Here is a 16,810-nt window from a genome sequence, read left to right as displayed (position 1 = left end):
TATCAAATCTCCCCTCATTCTCCTGTGCTCCAGGAAATTAAGTCCTAACCTATTTACACTTTCCCTACAACTCAGATCCTGAAGTCCTGACAACATCCTTGTAAATTTTCTCTGTATTCTTTCAATCTTATTGATATCTTTCCTGTAGGTGGGTGATCAGAACTGCACACAATAGTCCGAATTTAGCCTCACCAGCACCCTATTCAAATTCAACATAACATCCAGCTTCAACACTCAATACTCTGATTTAAGAAGGACAATTTTCCAAAGATCTTTTGATGACCCTGTCTGTCTGTGATGCCACTTTCAAGAATTCATGGATCTATTTTCCCAGACAAACAGACATACTTTATTGATCCCGAGGGAAACTGGGTTTCGTTACAGCCGCACCAACCAAGAATAGTGTAGAAATATAGCAATATAAAACCATAAATAATTAAATAATAATAAGTTAATCATGTCAAGTGGAAATAAGTCCAGGACCAGCCTATTGGCTCAGGGTGTCTGACACTCCGAGGGAGGAGATCCTGCTGTTCTCCCACACTCTTCAGTGCCCTACCATCCTCAGTGCAAGGCCTACACTCCTTCAACATATCTGGTTAATACTGATGTTTGTGTGACCATACATCAGCCAGTGTCTTTCCTTAAGAAAGACATCTACATCTCAGTGAGCTAGGACATGCAGAAGCCTTTAAACCTAACTTTAAAAACTAACGATTAGAAACATAGAAAACCTACAGCACAATACAGGCCCTTCGGCCTACAAAGTTGTGCTGAACATGTCCCAACCGTAGAAATTACTGGGCTCTCTTTTTTTAAACACCATGTACCTATCCAAAAGTCTCTTAAAAGACCTTATGATATCCGCCTCCACCACCGTTGCTGGCAGCCCATTCCACACACTCACCACTCTCTGAGTAAAAAACTTATCCCTGACATCTCTTCTATACCTACTCCCCAGCACTTTAAACCTGTGTCCTCTTGTGGCAACCATTTCAGCCCTGGGAAAAATCCTCTGACTATCCACACGATCAATGTCTCTCATTATCTTATACACTTCTATCAGGTCACCTCTCATCCTCTGTCGCTCCAAGGAGAAAAGGCCGAGTTCACTCAACCTGTTTTCATAAGGCATGCTCCCCAATTCAGGCAACATCCTTGTAAATCTCCTCTGCATCTTTTCTATGGCTTCCCTATCCTTCCTGTAGTGAGGCGACCAGAACTGAACACAGTACTCCAAGGGGTCTGACTAGGGTCCTATATAGCTGCAACATTACCGCTTGCCAATACATCGCATGCCTTCTTAACCCCAGAGTCAACATGTGCAGCTGCTTTGAGCATCCTATGAACTCAGACCCCAAGATCCCTCTGATCCTCCACACTACTAAGAGTCTTACCATTAATACTATATTCTGCCATTATATTTGACCTACCAAAATGAACCAGTTCACACTTACCTGGGTTGAACTCCATCTGCCACTTCTCAGCCAGTTTTGCATCCTATCAAAGTCCCTCTGTAAACTCTGACAGCCCTCCACACTATCCACAACACCTCCAACCTTTATGTCATCAGCAAATTTACTAACCCCTCCCTCCACTTCCTCATCCAGGTCATTTATAAAAAATCACAAACAGTAAGGGTCCCAGAACAGATCCCTGAGGCATTCCACTGGTCACCGACCACCATGCAGAATGGGACCTGTCTACAACCACTCTTTGCCTTCTGTGGGCAAGTCAATTCCGGATCCACAAAGCAATGTCCCCTTGGATCCCATGCCTCATTACTTTCTCAATAAGCCTTGCATGGGGTACCTTATCAAATGCCTTGCTGAAATCCATATACACTACATCTACAGTTTTTCCTTCATCAATGTGTTTAGTCACATCCTCAAAAAGCTTGTTGAACTGACGCTATCAATGTCCCGCTGTATCTGTGCTGTAGTACTCTGTGATTCTTTTTATGACTCTGGAGGCATGGGAAATGAACATCAGGTTGTTCTTCCTTTATTCCCCATTTTGAAAAGTTGCAAGTCACTTATATTATGTAAATTCAAGCAAAAATGGTTTGTGTTTGTTGTGTGATTAAATTGAATGTCACATCTTTGTACAGTTTGAAAGAGCCTTTCACCATGCAATATCTCACAAGGAAACAGGTCTTGAAACAAAGGTTGGTACTTACAGATCCACACTGATGTTACAGAGTTAGATTAAATAATAACCAGGTAGCCTACAGAGAAGAAGTCATCAGCCTGACACAGTGGTATCAAGAAAACAACTTCTCCCTCAATGTTGCGGACTGCTTGAAGAATGGAGACAGGGTAAACCCTATAGACGTAAACGGATCTGGAGTTGAGAGCCTGAACAGCTTTAAGTTCCTCGGCATAACCTCGGCACTGCCAGGTGTGCTGGTAGGGGCAGACATATTGGAAGCATTAAAGAGACTGTGAGATAGGCACATGGATGAAAGAAAAAAATGAGAGTTAAGTGGGAGAGAAGGGTTGTATTGATCTTGAAGTAGGTAAATGGTTGGCAAAACATTGTGGGCTGAATGGCCTGTACTGTGCTGTACTGTTCTACCGTAGGTTCTATGTTCTAATCAAATTCAGATGATCAGAGAACTAACAGACCCTCAGTCCTAAATGACTCACCTCTATATTTGAGGTGATGCATTACCTCAAATGCATTATTCTGGGATACAGATCTCCTTATCCTTTACAAACAGAGGCTGTGTGTTTAAGTAATCTTACGAATCTCCCTCCACTTTTTAGCTTTTTAGCAAACCTTTTAGCTAACCACCAAGCTTTTTAGCTGGATGTTGTAGGAGAATAGGGCTTTGTCATGTTTTGTTACTGTAAAGAGTTGACATTGCATGTGTGGGATTGGAGTGTAGAGCTGATATTTTTCTTGTCGTTTACCTTTCCTATGCTTGCTTATAATTTTATATAATCACTGATGTGTAATGAGAAGCCACATAATACAGCAAAAATTAGTGGGAAGTTAGAGGATTTGGAAACTTTTAAAAACCAAAAGGCGGCAACTAAAAAAATCATAAAGAAGGAAACAATAGAATATGAAGGTAAGCTAACCAATAATATTAAAGAGGATACTTCAGACAGATAAAGTGTAAAAGAGAAGCAAGAGTAGATATCGAACCGCTGGAAAGTGATGCTGGAGAGGTAGTAACGGGGCAAGGAAATTGTGGATGAACTGATTAAGTATTTTGCATCAGTCTTCTCTGTGGAAGACACCAGCAGTGTGCCAGAAGTTCCAGAGTGTCAGGGGGCAGAAGTGTGTGAAGTTGCCATTAATGGGCAGAAGGTTCTTGGGAAACTGAAGGTAGATAAGTCACTTAAACCAATGGTATACATCCCAGGGTTCTGAAAGGGGTGGCTGAAGATATTGTGAAGGCACATATAATGATCTTTCAAGAATCAGTAGGTGAGGCCTCATTTGGAGTATTGAGAGCACTTTTGAGCCTCATAACTAAGAAAGTATGTGCTGACATTGGAAAGGGTTCAAACAGGTTCACAAAAATGATTCCGGATCGGAAAGGCTTGTCATATGAGAAGCATTTGATGGCTCTGGGCCTCTACTCACTGGAATTCAGAAAAATGAGGAATGACCTTATTGAAACCTATCGAATGTTGAAAGGCCTGGACAGAGTGGATGTGGTGAGGATGTTTCCTATGATGGGGAGCCTAAAGACCAGAGGACACAGCCTCAGAATAGAGGGATATCCATTTAGAACAGAGGTGAGGAGAAATTTCTTTAGCCAGAGAGTGGTGAATCTGTGGAATTCATTGCCACAAGTGGCTGAGGAGGCCAAGTCATTGGGAATATTTAAGACAGAGGTTGTTAGATTCTTGATTAGTCAGGGCATGAGAGAATACTGGGAGAAGACAGGAGATTTGGGCTGAGAGGGAAAATGGATCAGCCATGATGAAATGGTGGAGCAGACTTGATGGGCCAAATAGCCTAATTCTTCTCCTATATCTTATGGTCTAAATGCTTTGTCAATTTTCAGTACATCATTTAACAACCCTGTACTGCAGCTTCAGCCGCTGGTGCCTTACTGAAACCTGTCAAATACTGCAAGGCTGAGGTAGATTAGATGTGTCCAACAGTGGAGGAGTCTAGCACTGGAGGGCACAGCCTCAAAAAAATTAAGGACGTCCCTTTAGAACAGAGATGAGAAGGAATTCCTTTAGCCAGGATACAGGGAGAAGGCAGGAGAATGGGGTTGAGAAGGATAATAAAATAGCCAAGATGGAATGGTGCAGCAGACTCGATGGCCTGAATGGCCTAATGTCTTACTATACCTTATGGTCTCTTTACAAGGCACATCTACAAGAGCTGGGAGTTTATTCATTGTTATAGTGCATTTATTTCAGTTATTATAAACTCACCATACTGTTTGACGGATTCGTCATCTTCTAGACCTAGAAAATTCAACAAGGGAATTGTAGTTAATATAAACACCAGCATCTCTCATTAACATCTATTTCTGCTTATAATTATGAATGAATAGAGTGAATTCTGCATTTCAAAACTGAACGAGTAATTGCACCAGCAAATGCAAACTCCAGTACTACAGAAGGAATGTCAGGTCCATAACTGTTGCTGTATCCAAAGCTATCAGTCATTATTTGATATCCCATGGAGTGAATCTTACTGGCTGACAACTGACTTTTGGGATGGAGGGAATTCTGGGTGTCACCTTATCTCCAGAAACACCACATGTGGTCAGTTTTGTAATGTGGCCATACACAGATCCATTTGCCATAAGGAGATGTCATTCTTGCCAATCAAGTAAGTTCATCCCCTCACGATTGTTTGCACATTTCCACTTGCGGATCCAATTTTTTTAAACTTATTTTTATTTACTTAGAGATACAGCACAGAATAGGCTCTTCCTGCCCTTCGAGGAGTGCTGCCAGCAATCCTCAATTTAACCCGAGCCTAATCACAGGATAGTTTACAATGACCAATCAATCTATTAATGGGTATTGCAGCACCGAAAGGAAACCCACACATTCCCCAGGGAGGACACAGAACACCGGATTGGACTCCGATGCCCCGAGCTGTAACAGCATTGCGCTAATCACTACCGTCCTAATATGGCATCCTGGTCCTTCGTGCCTTGACCACTTTGATCAGTGACCATGCTGCCAAGTGATTCCTGAAGGGAGAGGCCCTCTACCCAGGGTTTGTTTTGTACAATTACTATTTTCAGTGCTTCTTCCATACATGTTGAACATTGAGCAGCACGGTTCCATTGGCTGAGAAGGTCACTGCTGGGTAGTTGGCAGGAGATGTCCATGTCCACGTTGAACCCAATTCTACTGGATATTACGGGATCGGTAGTCAATGCTCGGACTCCAGTGCTACCTGCTCCCATAAGTATTGGTCTCACTGCTGGGGCAGTTTTGCCAGCAGGACAGGAAGTACCTAAGGACAACAGCAGTCAACTCCAGAATATTGCCTACAAGGGCTGCCTTGGTCAGTATAACAGATTAGCTTTGTTTATCACCTGTACATTAAAACACACAGTGAGATACATTGTCTATATCAATGACCAATACAGTCTGTGAAAAGCTGGGGGCAGCCCGCAAGTGATGCCGTACTAACACAGCACGACTAGAACTCACTCATCCTGACCCTAACAGCTCATGTGTGGAATGTGGGAAAAAAATCAGAATACTGTATTTCACAGGGAGAATGTACAAAGTGCTTACAGAGAGTGGCAGGAACTGTACCCCAACCTTCCAATGGCATGAACTAGAATACAAAGTCGAGGATGTAATGCTGAGGTTTTACACAGCATTGGTCACACCAACCCGGGAATACTGAGAGCAGCTTTGAGCTGCTTTTCTAAGAAAAGATGTGTTGGCATTGAAGAGGGTCAAGAGGATTTTCACGAGAGTGATTCCAGGAATGAAAGGGTTAATGTGTGGGGATAGTTTGATGGCTCTGGGCCTGTACTGACTGGTGTTTTGAAGAATGAGGTGGGCTCTTATTGAAAGCTATTGAGTATTGCTAGATAGACTGGATGTTTCCAATAGTGGTGGAGACTAGAATGAGAGGACTCAGCCTCAAAATAGAAGGATGTTCCTTATAACAGAGATGAGGAGGAATTTCTTTAACTGGGGGTAGTGTCTCTGTGGAATTCATTGCCACCGATGGCTGTGGAGACCATCATTGGGTATATTTACAGGACAGGTTGATAGATTCTTGATTAGTCAGGGCATCAAAGGGTACAGAGAGAAGGCAGGAGAACGTGGTTGAGAGGGATAATAAATTAGACAGGATGGCATGGTAGAAGGGCTGAATGGCCTAAATTTGCTTTAAGTGGCCAACAGATCCCTTTTGTGGGGGATCTCTGAAAATACAAACAACTGTCCTCAAATGTCCTCCGGGAGACCTTTGCAAGGACAACTGGACTGGAACTGATGATGTCAGAATTCAGCACGTGGGTTGATACCAGGTGGAGTATCTGCTTATATCGTTCTTTTGCTTTAACACTGGATGTAGCACAACTGAGCAGCTTGCTAGGCCACTTCAGAAATAGAATGGATTCCAATTCAGATTTATTTATCTCATTATGTCGAAAACACACAAAATGCTGGGGGAGCTCAGCAGGCCAGGCAGCATCGAAGGAAAAAAGTAAACAGTCGATGTTTCAGGCTGAGAGCAGTATCGGGACTGGAGAAAAAAGTTGGGAAGTCAGAGTAAGAAGGTGGGAGAGGGGAGGAAGAAATACAAGGTAGTAGGTGACAGGTGAAAATGGGAGAAGAGGCGGGTGAGGCAAAGAGCTGGGAAGTTGATTGATGAAACAGATGAAGGGTTGGAGAAGGCAGAATCTGATAGGAGAGGGCAGAATGCCATGCAAGAAAGTAAAGTGTGAGGAGGTGATGGGCAGGTAAGGAGGGAGAGGGAGAGGGGAATGGGGAATGATGAAGTGTGAGGAACACCAGAGGGAGGTGATGGGCAGGTAAGGAGGGAGAGGGAAATGGGAATGATGAAGTGTGAGGAACACCAGAGGGAGGTGATGGGCAGGTAAGGAGGGAGAGGGAAATGGGAATGGGGAATGATGAAGTGTGAGGAACTCCAGAGGGAGGTGATGGGCAGGTAAGGAGAGAGAGGGAAATGGGAATGGGGAATGATGAAGTGTGAGGAACACCAGAGGGAGGTGATGGGCAGGTAAGGAGGGAGAGGGAAATGGGAATGGGGAATGATGAAGGAGGGTCGGAGGTGTGACTGCAAGTTTGAGAAATCAATGTTCATGCCATCAGGTTAGAAGCTACCCAGACGGAATATAAGATGTTGCTCGTCCAACATGTGTGGCTTTGTTGTGCAGTAGAGGAGGCCATGGGCTGACACGTTGGAATGGGAATGGGAATGGGAAGTGGAATTAAAATGGGTGGCCATTGGGAGTCCTGCTTTTTCTGGTGGATGGAGCGTAGGTGCTCGGCGAAGTTGTCTCCTAATCTACATCCGGTCTAACTGATATACAGGAGGCCACACCGGGAGCACCGGATACAGTAGATGAACCCAACAGACTCACGGGTGAAGTGTGGCCTCACCTGGAAGGACTGTTTGGGGTCCTGAATGGTAGTGAGGGAGAAGGTGTAGCAATTGTTCTGCTTGCAAGGATGTGCCAGGAGGGAGATCAGTGGGGAGGGAAAGATGTGCTTGGTGGTGGGATCCCACTGGAGATGGCAGAAGTTGTGGATAATTAGCTGCTGGACGTGGAGGCTGGTGGAGTGGTAGGTGAAGACAAGAGGAACCCAATCCCTGGTGGGGTGGCAGAAGGATGGGGTGAGAGCAGATATGTATGAGATGGAATAGATATGGTTGAGAGGAGTGTTAACGGTGGAGGAAGGGAACCCCTTTCTTTCAAAAAGGGGGACATATCCTTAGTTCTGGAATGAACAGCCTCATTCTGAGAGCAGTTGCAGAGGAGATGGAGAAATTGAGAGAACGGGATGGCATTTTTACAAGTAACAGGGTGGGAAGAGGTATAGTCCAGGTAGCAGTGGGAGTCAGAGAGTTTATAACAGACATCAGTAGATAAGCTGTCTCCAGACATAGAGGCAGAGAGATTGAGAAAGGGGAGGGAGGTGTCGGAAAGGGATCAGGTAAACTTGAGGGCAGTGTGGAAGAAATGCTCTGAGCTTTAATAGTGCCATGCTACATTACCGTGGTGTCCATCACGTTGACTTCAAAACATACAGCAAAATGCATCATTTGTGTTAACAACCAACACGACCCAAGGATGTGCTGGGGGCAGCCCGCACGTGTTACCCCACATTCCATCTCCAACATATCAGACAATGTTCAGCAGAACAACACAGAACACAAAAAGCAACAAAACAAACAGCAAAAAGAGCTGCACTCCTTCCTCCCACAGTCACATTCACCGTCCTTCAACCCCAGGACAAGCATCCAGCCCACATGGATTTGGGCCTGCAGACACCTAACCACTTCGAAGCCAATTGTTACGTGGGCCTCTCTGAATCCTCTCCCACAGGAACCCCACCCCCACATCAACCAACCTCAACCCAAAATATCAGGATTTCATGGTTTGCAAAGATCCAAAAGAGTGTCAGACTATTTCTGCACAGATGCCGCTTCCCCTACTTATTTCAAGCTACACGATGTGGCCACTTTATTAGGTACACCAGCACATTAATGCAAATAACTAATAAAGGCTTGTTATTGAGAAAGATCCGAGGAGAGTGGCCAGAGTTGTTCAAGCTGACTGTAATTCAGATAACCAAGCGTTACAACAGTGGTGTGCAGACGAGCACTTCTGAGCACATGACACATCGAGCCTTGAAACTGATGGGCTGCAGCAGCAGAAGACAACACCGGGTTCCACTCCTGTACCAAATAAAGTAGCCACTGGGTGTGTTTTAATTTCATTGGTAACAGGAAGAATAAAGTGGGTTAAATTGTGACTCGGTGTTGCCCAATGGCTGCGTGAGACCAAGACCATACCTTTCATGTATTTACGTCTTCTTAAGGTCCAGAAAATGCCAAGACCAAGAGCTATCAACAGAAGACAGAGGAGCAGACACAAGAACACCAGCCAGCCCGAGACAACGGGGAAGAAAACATCTGAAAAGCAAATGCCAATGATTAGACAACATCGCCTTGAAAATAACCCACAGATATCATTCATTTTCTATTTCAGAAAAATAAGGCTGAAAGTGCATGGCTACTTTGGGACGTGCCCTGTATTTCTAAAGCCACAAGGGAAGATATGAATAAAATTGCACGGGTGCAGAGAAAGTTTACAAAGATGCTGCCAGAAAGTGAGGTCCCGAGTTACAGTGAAATGTTAACGAGATTAGGACTTTGTGCCCTGGGACACAGGAGAATAAAGAGGAAATTTGATGAAGATATACACAATTATGAGGGGTATAGATAGGACAAACAGAAGCTGGCTTTTCCACTGAAGTTGGGTGAGACTAGAACTAGAGGTCCTGGATTAAGGGTGAAAGGTGAAATATTTTTGGGAAACTTGAGAAGGAGCTCATAGGATGGTGTGAGCTGCCAGCAGAAGCAGCGAATGTGGGTTTGATTTCAACATTTGAGAGAAGTTTTAAGAAATACACAGATGAACAGGGTTTGGAGGGCGATGGTCTAGGTGCAGGTTGATGGAACTATGCAGAATAACAGTTAGATATGGACTGGGTGGATTTAAACTGCAAACATGGGCAAATGGAACCAGCATAGATAGATATCTTGGTTGGCATGCACCAGTTGGGCAGAAGGGCCTGTTTCCACACAAAATTCAGGATTCAAGATTGCTTAATGGCATTTCCAGTACACAAGGAGATTGAACCAATTGTTAATCTGAATCCAATGCAGCACAAGAAAAATCCAAATATAAAGAACACCTTAACACAATAAATATGAATATATATACATACAGGGTCTGATTTGGAGCAGTCAACATGGATTTGTGCATGGAAGGTCATGTTTGACAAATCTTATTGAATTTTTTGAAGCAGTTGACGAGGGTAAAGCAGTGGATGTTGTCTATATGGACTTCAGTAAGACCTTTGACAAGTTTCCACACGGAAGCTAGTTAGGAAGGTTCAATCGTTAGGTACTAATATTGAAGTAGTGAAACGGATTCAGCAGTGGCTGGATGGGAGATGCCAGAGAGTAGTGGTGGATAACTGTTTGTCAGGTTGGAGGCCGGTGACTAGTGGTGTTCCTCAGGGATCTGTACTGGGTCCAATGTTGTTTGTCATATACATTCATGATCTGGATGATGGGGTGATAATTTGGATTAGTAAGTAAGCAGATGATACTAAGGTAGGTGGCGTTGTGGATAATGAAGTAGGTTTTCAAAGCTTGCAGCGAGATTTAGGCCAGTTAGAAGAGTGGGCTGAAAAATGGCAGATGGAGTTTAATGCTGATAAGTGTGAGGTGCTACATTTTGGTAGGAATAATCCAAATAGGACATACATGATAATTGGTAGGGCATTGAAGAATGCAGTAGAGCAGACTGATCTCGGAATAATAGTGCATAGTTCCCTGAAGGTGGAATCTCATGTGGATAGGGTGGTGAAGAAAGCTTTTGGTACGATGGCCTTTATAAATCAGAGCATTGAGTATAGGAGTTGGGATGTAATGTTAAAATTGTACAAGGTATTGGTGAGGCAAAATTTGGAGTATTGTGTACAGTTCTGGTCACCAAATTATAGGAAAGATTTCAACAAAATAGAGAGAGTACAGAGGAGATTTACTAGAATGTTACCTGGGTTTCAGCATCTAAATTACAGAGAAAGATTGAACAAGTTAGGTCTTTATTCATTGGAGCGCAGAAGGTTGATGTGGGACTTGATAGAGGTATTTAAAATTATGAGGGGGATAGATAGAGTTGATGTGGATAGGCTTTTTCCATTGAGAGTAGGGGAGATTCAAACAAGAAGACATGACTTGAGAGTTAAGGGGCAGAAGTTTAGGGGTAACACAAGGGGGAACTTCTTTACTCTGAGAGTGGTAGCTGTGTGGAACGAGCTTCCAGTAGAAGTGGTAGAGGCAGGATCGATTTTGTCATTCAAAAAAAAAATTGGATAGGTATATGGACAGGAATGGAATGGAGGGTTATGGGCTTAGTGCAGGTAGGTGGGACTAGGTGAGAGTAAGCATTCGGCATGGACTAGAAGGGCCGAGATGGCCTGTTTCCATGCTGTAATTTTTATATGGTGTTACGTACTCGTGACACGTGACAGTGGTACCCTTGTCACGTGACTGGGGTTGAAGTTATACTGGACTTGAGGTAATGGTCTTGTGATGGTGGAGTGACGTCATTTTCCCGCCTGTAGAGATCATGTGACAGGATTTTTTTACAGGGTATAAGAGGAGGACCCCACCCTGTGGGGAGGGGCAGTTCGTGGCTGGATTTGCCATGTTGACTTCATGCCACTGCGTGATTTAATGTTATGACGTAGTTTAGTTGAAAAATGAAGTTTTATCTAATGCCTAAAGTTTAAAAGGTCATTGCCAGCAGTTTCTTTACTGTGGAGAGTGAAGATAAATGTTCGGGAGTTAAAGATTGAAGAGAATCGAATTTCGACGGTGGATTGGGTTCGACCTTGTGTGATCCTCATTCGGAAGGATTTCGTTGACTGTTCTCGTGTTAATCTCTGCAGGATAGCAGGAGATTGAGGACAGTGTGGAAGGAAAGGTCAGAGCCTTTAAGCCGTTACGTTTCATAAAAATTCAACGTGGGAAGAGTTCGACGCCGGGGATCAAAGGAAAATGACGTGGAAGAGAATTTAAATCGCCTTAAAAAGTCTCTCCTTTTAAATGGACTGAGCATTTTGAACTTTTGGCAATATCGCTTTAAACAACTGTCTTTGCAACATCGCTTTAAGAACTGTTTGAGCTGCCGCACAGCAGGTGTTTTCCGGTTACATTAGTGTTTGTTTACTTTTGGGGGGTTTGTTTTCAGTGTTTAATAAATGTGTTATTTGTTGTAAGAACCCTTGCCTAACTCACATATATTTATTGTTGCCTGAATACGTAACAATGGTTATATGGTTATAATATAGCTTATTTGCAAAGACAGATTGTATGTCCATAAAGTGATGCCAGCCACAGGAGTGTCATACAGACGGTGACTGACAGGAAATAATAAAGCAGTGGGGCGTGGAGGGGTGGGTTCGTGGGTGCTCAATGTGATTGTTCGGGTGTTTGGTCGGGCAGTTGTGTGTGAGCAGAGAGTACAGTGATGGGCTCAGTGCACAGTGCTGAGGGTTACCCCTCTTGAGGATGATGGGGAGGGAGTTGCTGTTATGCATCCTGACTATCCAAGGTCCGTTGGTTTGGAAGACCAATGCCCAGCTGCACAGTGGTGTAGTTAGACCAAGGAGTAAGAACTTATGATGATCACACAAAGGAGTAGTTTGTAAAGAAACATAAAATGATGGTGTTGGAAGTCACAAAATAATCAGTTCAGTACATCACAAAGAGTTCCTTTACAGAAGGGATGATCAGTGTCCTAGATTCTCCTGGGAAATATGACAATCGAGGGATATATGGGAGGGAAGAGTTAGAATAGTCACGGAGTGAAATGGTCAGCACACCAATGTGGGCTGAAGGGCCTTACTGTGCTGTACTGCTCTACGTTGCATGTTCCGTGTTCATTGCTCCAAATGGGGAACAGCTTGTTAAAAATATTCATACAATTGCTTCAAGGACTCATCACCCCAGGATTATTCCTGGTCAGTCTGGAATGGACAGAGGAAACATTATAAATGACACAACTGGCCACTGTCCATGTGTGAACAATCCCTCTTCAATAATCTGGGGGGATCCAAATCAAGAAATCCCACCACACCACATTTCAGCTCTGAGCTGATATCCAGGACCAACCTACTTATAGAGCCTTCCTGTGGAAAACAGAACATGGAACATTACATCATGGTACAAGCCCTTCGGCCCTCTATCAAGTCACCTCTTATCCTTCTTCACTCCAAACAGGAAAGCCCTATTTCACTCAACCTATCCTCATTAGGCATGAGACAAAACCATCAAGGGCAGACAGGATTGTTTGTAGAGTGAGATTATCTTGGCAGTGTAGTTACTTTGTTGTCTCTCGTCGTTCAATTTATTAACTATGCAAATCAATTGTGATTAACTACATTAGGTAGTTTACAAACCTGCTATCTCGATAGTTGCTTCTTGTCCTTTCTTCAGTACTTGATTCTCTAAGATACACCTGGACCTGTTGGTTGCATCTTTTGATACAAAAATCTTGCTCTTGGCATTTATCAGGCCTTTGGAATCCTGGTTGTAATTTATTTCAGACTTTGAAGTCAAATTCTTTTTATCACCACTAATCCATTGTATCAGTGGTTTAGGATACCATCCATTAGATTCACAGACAAGTTGAATTTCATTTTTTCTGTATCCTCCAATGTTGATCCAGTGCTCGTATCCCAAAGCTGCATGAATCAACAAACAAATTTAGAAATAATATTTGTGATGAACTGCTCTTTGTGTAAAACATGAGTAACGTTCAGCACAAGGTTGTCAGTTCAGATCCACTCTTTGCACTCTCTGCTGTGCTTTCTCACTGCCCCAGTTTGCCAAGTTTGAACCCAAAACAATTGTTCTTTCTGTCTGTCTCTTCTCATTGCTGCCATCAGGAAGGAGGCCAGGAGCCTCAGGATCTACACCACCAAGTTCAGGAACATTAATTACCCCTCAAACAGTAGGCTCTTGAAACAGAAGGGCTAACTTCACTCACCCCAATACTGAACTGCTCCCACAACCGATGAATTCACTTTCAAGGACTCTTCATCTCATTTATTGCTTACATATTTATTTATTATTATTTTGTTTGTTTTTACTTATTTTATTATTTGTGTATTGTGTTGTCTTTTGCACATTGATTGTCTGTCTCGGTTGTGTGCAGGTCTCTTTCTACTTATTGTGAATCTCCGCAAGAAGGTGAATCTCAGGATAGCATATATGTAGTTAGGTAATAAATTTACTTTGAACTTTGAAACGGTCTGTGGAGCTCAGTAGTGATTTTCTGTGTCGTGCATGTACCTTCAACAACGTATTAGGGTGAACTTGATGCAGAACTACCAATAAAATCTCCCAGCTTTGCCAACTTTCAAACCTCTTAAATGTTTCTGAATGAATATTAAGTTGGCTGATATAAGAGGGCCTAACTTTAAGTAACAGAAAAGTATAGGGGAGATGTCCTCAGGGGTAGTTGTTTTTTTTAAGAGAGTAGTGGATGTGTAGAATGCTCTGCCAGGATGGGGGTTGAGACAGATATGTTTGGGTCACTTAAGAGACTATCAGACAGGCATGTAGCTACTACTATGACTCACAGAGTGAGTGTACTGTTGTGGCACATAGTTTGCCCACAATTCACTAACACTAATCTGCGCTCCTTTGGAATGTGGGTGCAATCCCACACGGTCACAGAGAGAATGTATAAACTCATTTCAGACAGCAACGGAAATTGAACCTTTGAACCAGGATCTGATCATAGCGTTACACTAACCACTATGCTACCACGCTGCTCTCACCAACCTACAGGTACAACCCAAATCCCACAGTTTTGCAATACTGTGAACACGTTGATCACCATACAGTAAAATGGAGATTTATTTTGATCTAACTGTATTCTTCTTGTAAAAGTTTTGGATAATTTTTGTCCAACTGGTGTGTTACTGACAAACGCTGCTTACGTGATGCTGTGTCTCTGTGATGTTGTGATGCAAGTAAGTTTTTCATTGCATCTGTACGGGTGAGTTTTCACTTTTTAGACATGCCCACTAACCTGCAACTTGCAAGACAATAGATGTTTCTTCAAAATCAATTCCATTATCAACTGAGCAGATGTATGTCCCTTCATCGGCTACTCGGATGTTCTTTATTCGAAGGGACACATTTCCTTTATCTATTTGGTCTTTGAACAGCTCAGTCCTTCCTCTGTAAGCAGGATCTTGATTAGCAGTTGCATCTCTTCCGTCTCGGAACTCGTGAACTGCCGAGTGGAGGTCTGTTTTAAGCCACTGGAGTGCCATGCTGTGACTCGATTCCGTTGGCACAACTTTACAGTCCATCCTCACATCTTCACCCACGATGGCTATGACAGGACGCTCTGGGCCAATAACTTGGAATTTACCTGTTACATATAAAAGAAAGACCAATTTCAGCAAATATCTTACACTCAATAATATATTATTAATTAATTATAATTATCTTTAATTTGGGGGAAAACTAAAATATACCTTTGCTCAAAATGATTATGGGCTCAAGCTGGTAAATATTTCTACTTTAAATGCATCAAAATTAACCTGAAAGATTCTACAAGTTTGTCTGGTAAATATTTCTCTATCAATCTGAGAGACAAAAGAGGAAAGCAAACATAAACATGAGGTTCTGCAGATATTCGAAATCATTAGCAACATGCATACCATTTTGGAGGAACTCAGCAGGTCAGGCAGCATCTATGGAGGGGAATAAGCAGTTAACATCTTATGCTGAGACATTTCATCAGGAATGGAAAGGAAGGGTGAAAAAGCCAGAATGAGAAGGTGGGGTGAGGGGAAAGGGCACTGGCGAGCAGATGATGGGTGAGATTAGGTGGCCGGGTGAGAGGGGATGAAGCAAGATACTGGGAGAAGATTCATGTAAGAGATAAAGGCTGAAGAAGGATGAATCTTGGAGGAGAGGATAGTGGACCATAGGAGAAAGGACAGGAGAAAGAGCAATGGATAGAGGGTTATGAGCATGTAAGAAGAAGGGGAATGAAGGGAGTCAGAATGGGGAATGGGAAAAGGAGAAAGTGGAGTGGGGAGAACTTACCCGTCACTGGAGAAATCAATGTTCATACCATCGGGCTGGAGGCTACCCAGATGGAATATGAGGTGTTGCTAATCCAACCTGCGAGTGGCCTCACTGTGACAGTAGAGGAAGCCACGGACAGGCATGTCGGAATGGGAACAGTAAGACAAATTGCAGTACCCATGTAAAAACAAACAAGATAAAATCTGCAGATGCTGGAAATCCAAGCAACACATACAAAATGCTGGAGGAACTCAGCAGGCCAGGTACCATCGACTGAAAAGTGTACAGTTGCCGTTTTGGACCGAGACCCTGGCCTGCTGAGTTCCTCCAGCATTTTGTGTGTGTTACACACATAACAATGTAAGAAGTGGTTGTAGTAGGCCATTTGGCCCCTCATATCTGCTCTATCATTCTATAAGGTCATGGCTGAACCTATGGCTTAAATATTCTACCAGAACCCTCTTGGGTGCATATTTCAAAACTATCACCACCCTGCCTGTGAGAGGAAAATAATTCTTTTTGCCTTTGCCAAGAATTAACTTTTCTTTATTGTGACCCGTGGTTTTGGACACCCCAGACAAAAAAAAATTCTGCATTTATAGAAACACAGAAAAACTACAGCACAATACAGGCCCTTCGGCCCACAAAGCTGTGCCGAACATGTCCTTACCTTAGAAATTACCTAGGGTTACCCACAGCCCTCTGTTTATCATGTGAGTCCTATAATACTTTGAGTTTCTTTAGATACATAAAGTATAAAAGAGAGGGGAGAGCAGATACTGGAATACAGGAAAACAATGCTGGGGAGGGAGTAATTGGGTACAATAAAATGGTGGACAAACTGAATAAATAATTTGAGTCAGTCTTCACTGTGGAAGACACTAGCAGTTTGGTGGAAGTTCCAGGTGGTGGGGTGATGAAGTGTATTAAGTTACCAGAACTAGAGAAGATTCTCAGGAAACTTTAAGGTCTG

General features: G+C 43.1%; 1 protein-coding gene across 7 annotated transcripts in view; it reads right to left on the bottom strand.

The window, feature by feature from the left end:
* LOC140720334 (butyrophilin subfamily 1 member A1-like) overlaps window positions 1-16,810 on the bottom strand; it is a 46,266-nt gene that overhangs the window by 13,010 nt on the left and 16,446 nt on the right. For 3 of the 7 annotated variants that reach the window (XM_073035204.1, XM_073035206.1, XM_073035198.1), the window contains exons 3-6: window positions 14,825-15,172; window positions 13,185-13,469; window positions 9,001-9,120; window positions 4,407-4,439 (exon numbers count right to left, since the gene is read on the bottom strand). In XM_073035204.1, the coding sequence (XP_072891305.1) occupies window positions 4,407-4,439; window positions 9,001-9,120; window positions 13,185-13,469; window positions 14,825-15,172 (786 nt within the window). Of the gene's footprint in view, window positions 1-4,406; window positions 4,440-9,000; window positions 9,121-13,184; window positions 13,470-14,824; window positions 15,173-15,464; window positions 15,712-15,855; window positions 15,949-16,810 lie in introns of those variants that run through there. The other 4 variants (XM_073035227.1, XM_073035222.1, XM_073035234.1 and 1 more) reach the window with 4 other exon arrangements.

Source organism: Hemitrygon akajei, chromosome 2 (genome assembly GCF_048418815.1).
Source record: "Hemitrygon akajei chromosome 2, sHemAka1.3, whole genome shotgun sequence".
NCBI classification, from domain to species: domain Eukaryota; kingdom Metazoa; phylum Chordata; class Chondrichthyes; order Myliobatiformes; family Dasyatidae; genus Hemitrygon; species Hemitrygon akajei.
The sequence above is the reverse complement of the archived record's forward strand: the minus strand, read 5'-3'. Positions and strand labels throughout refer to the sequence as shown.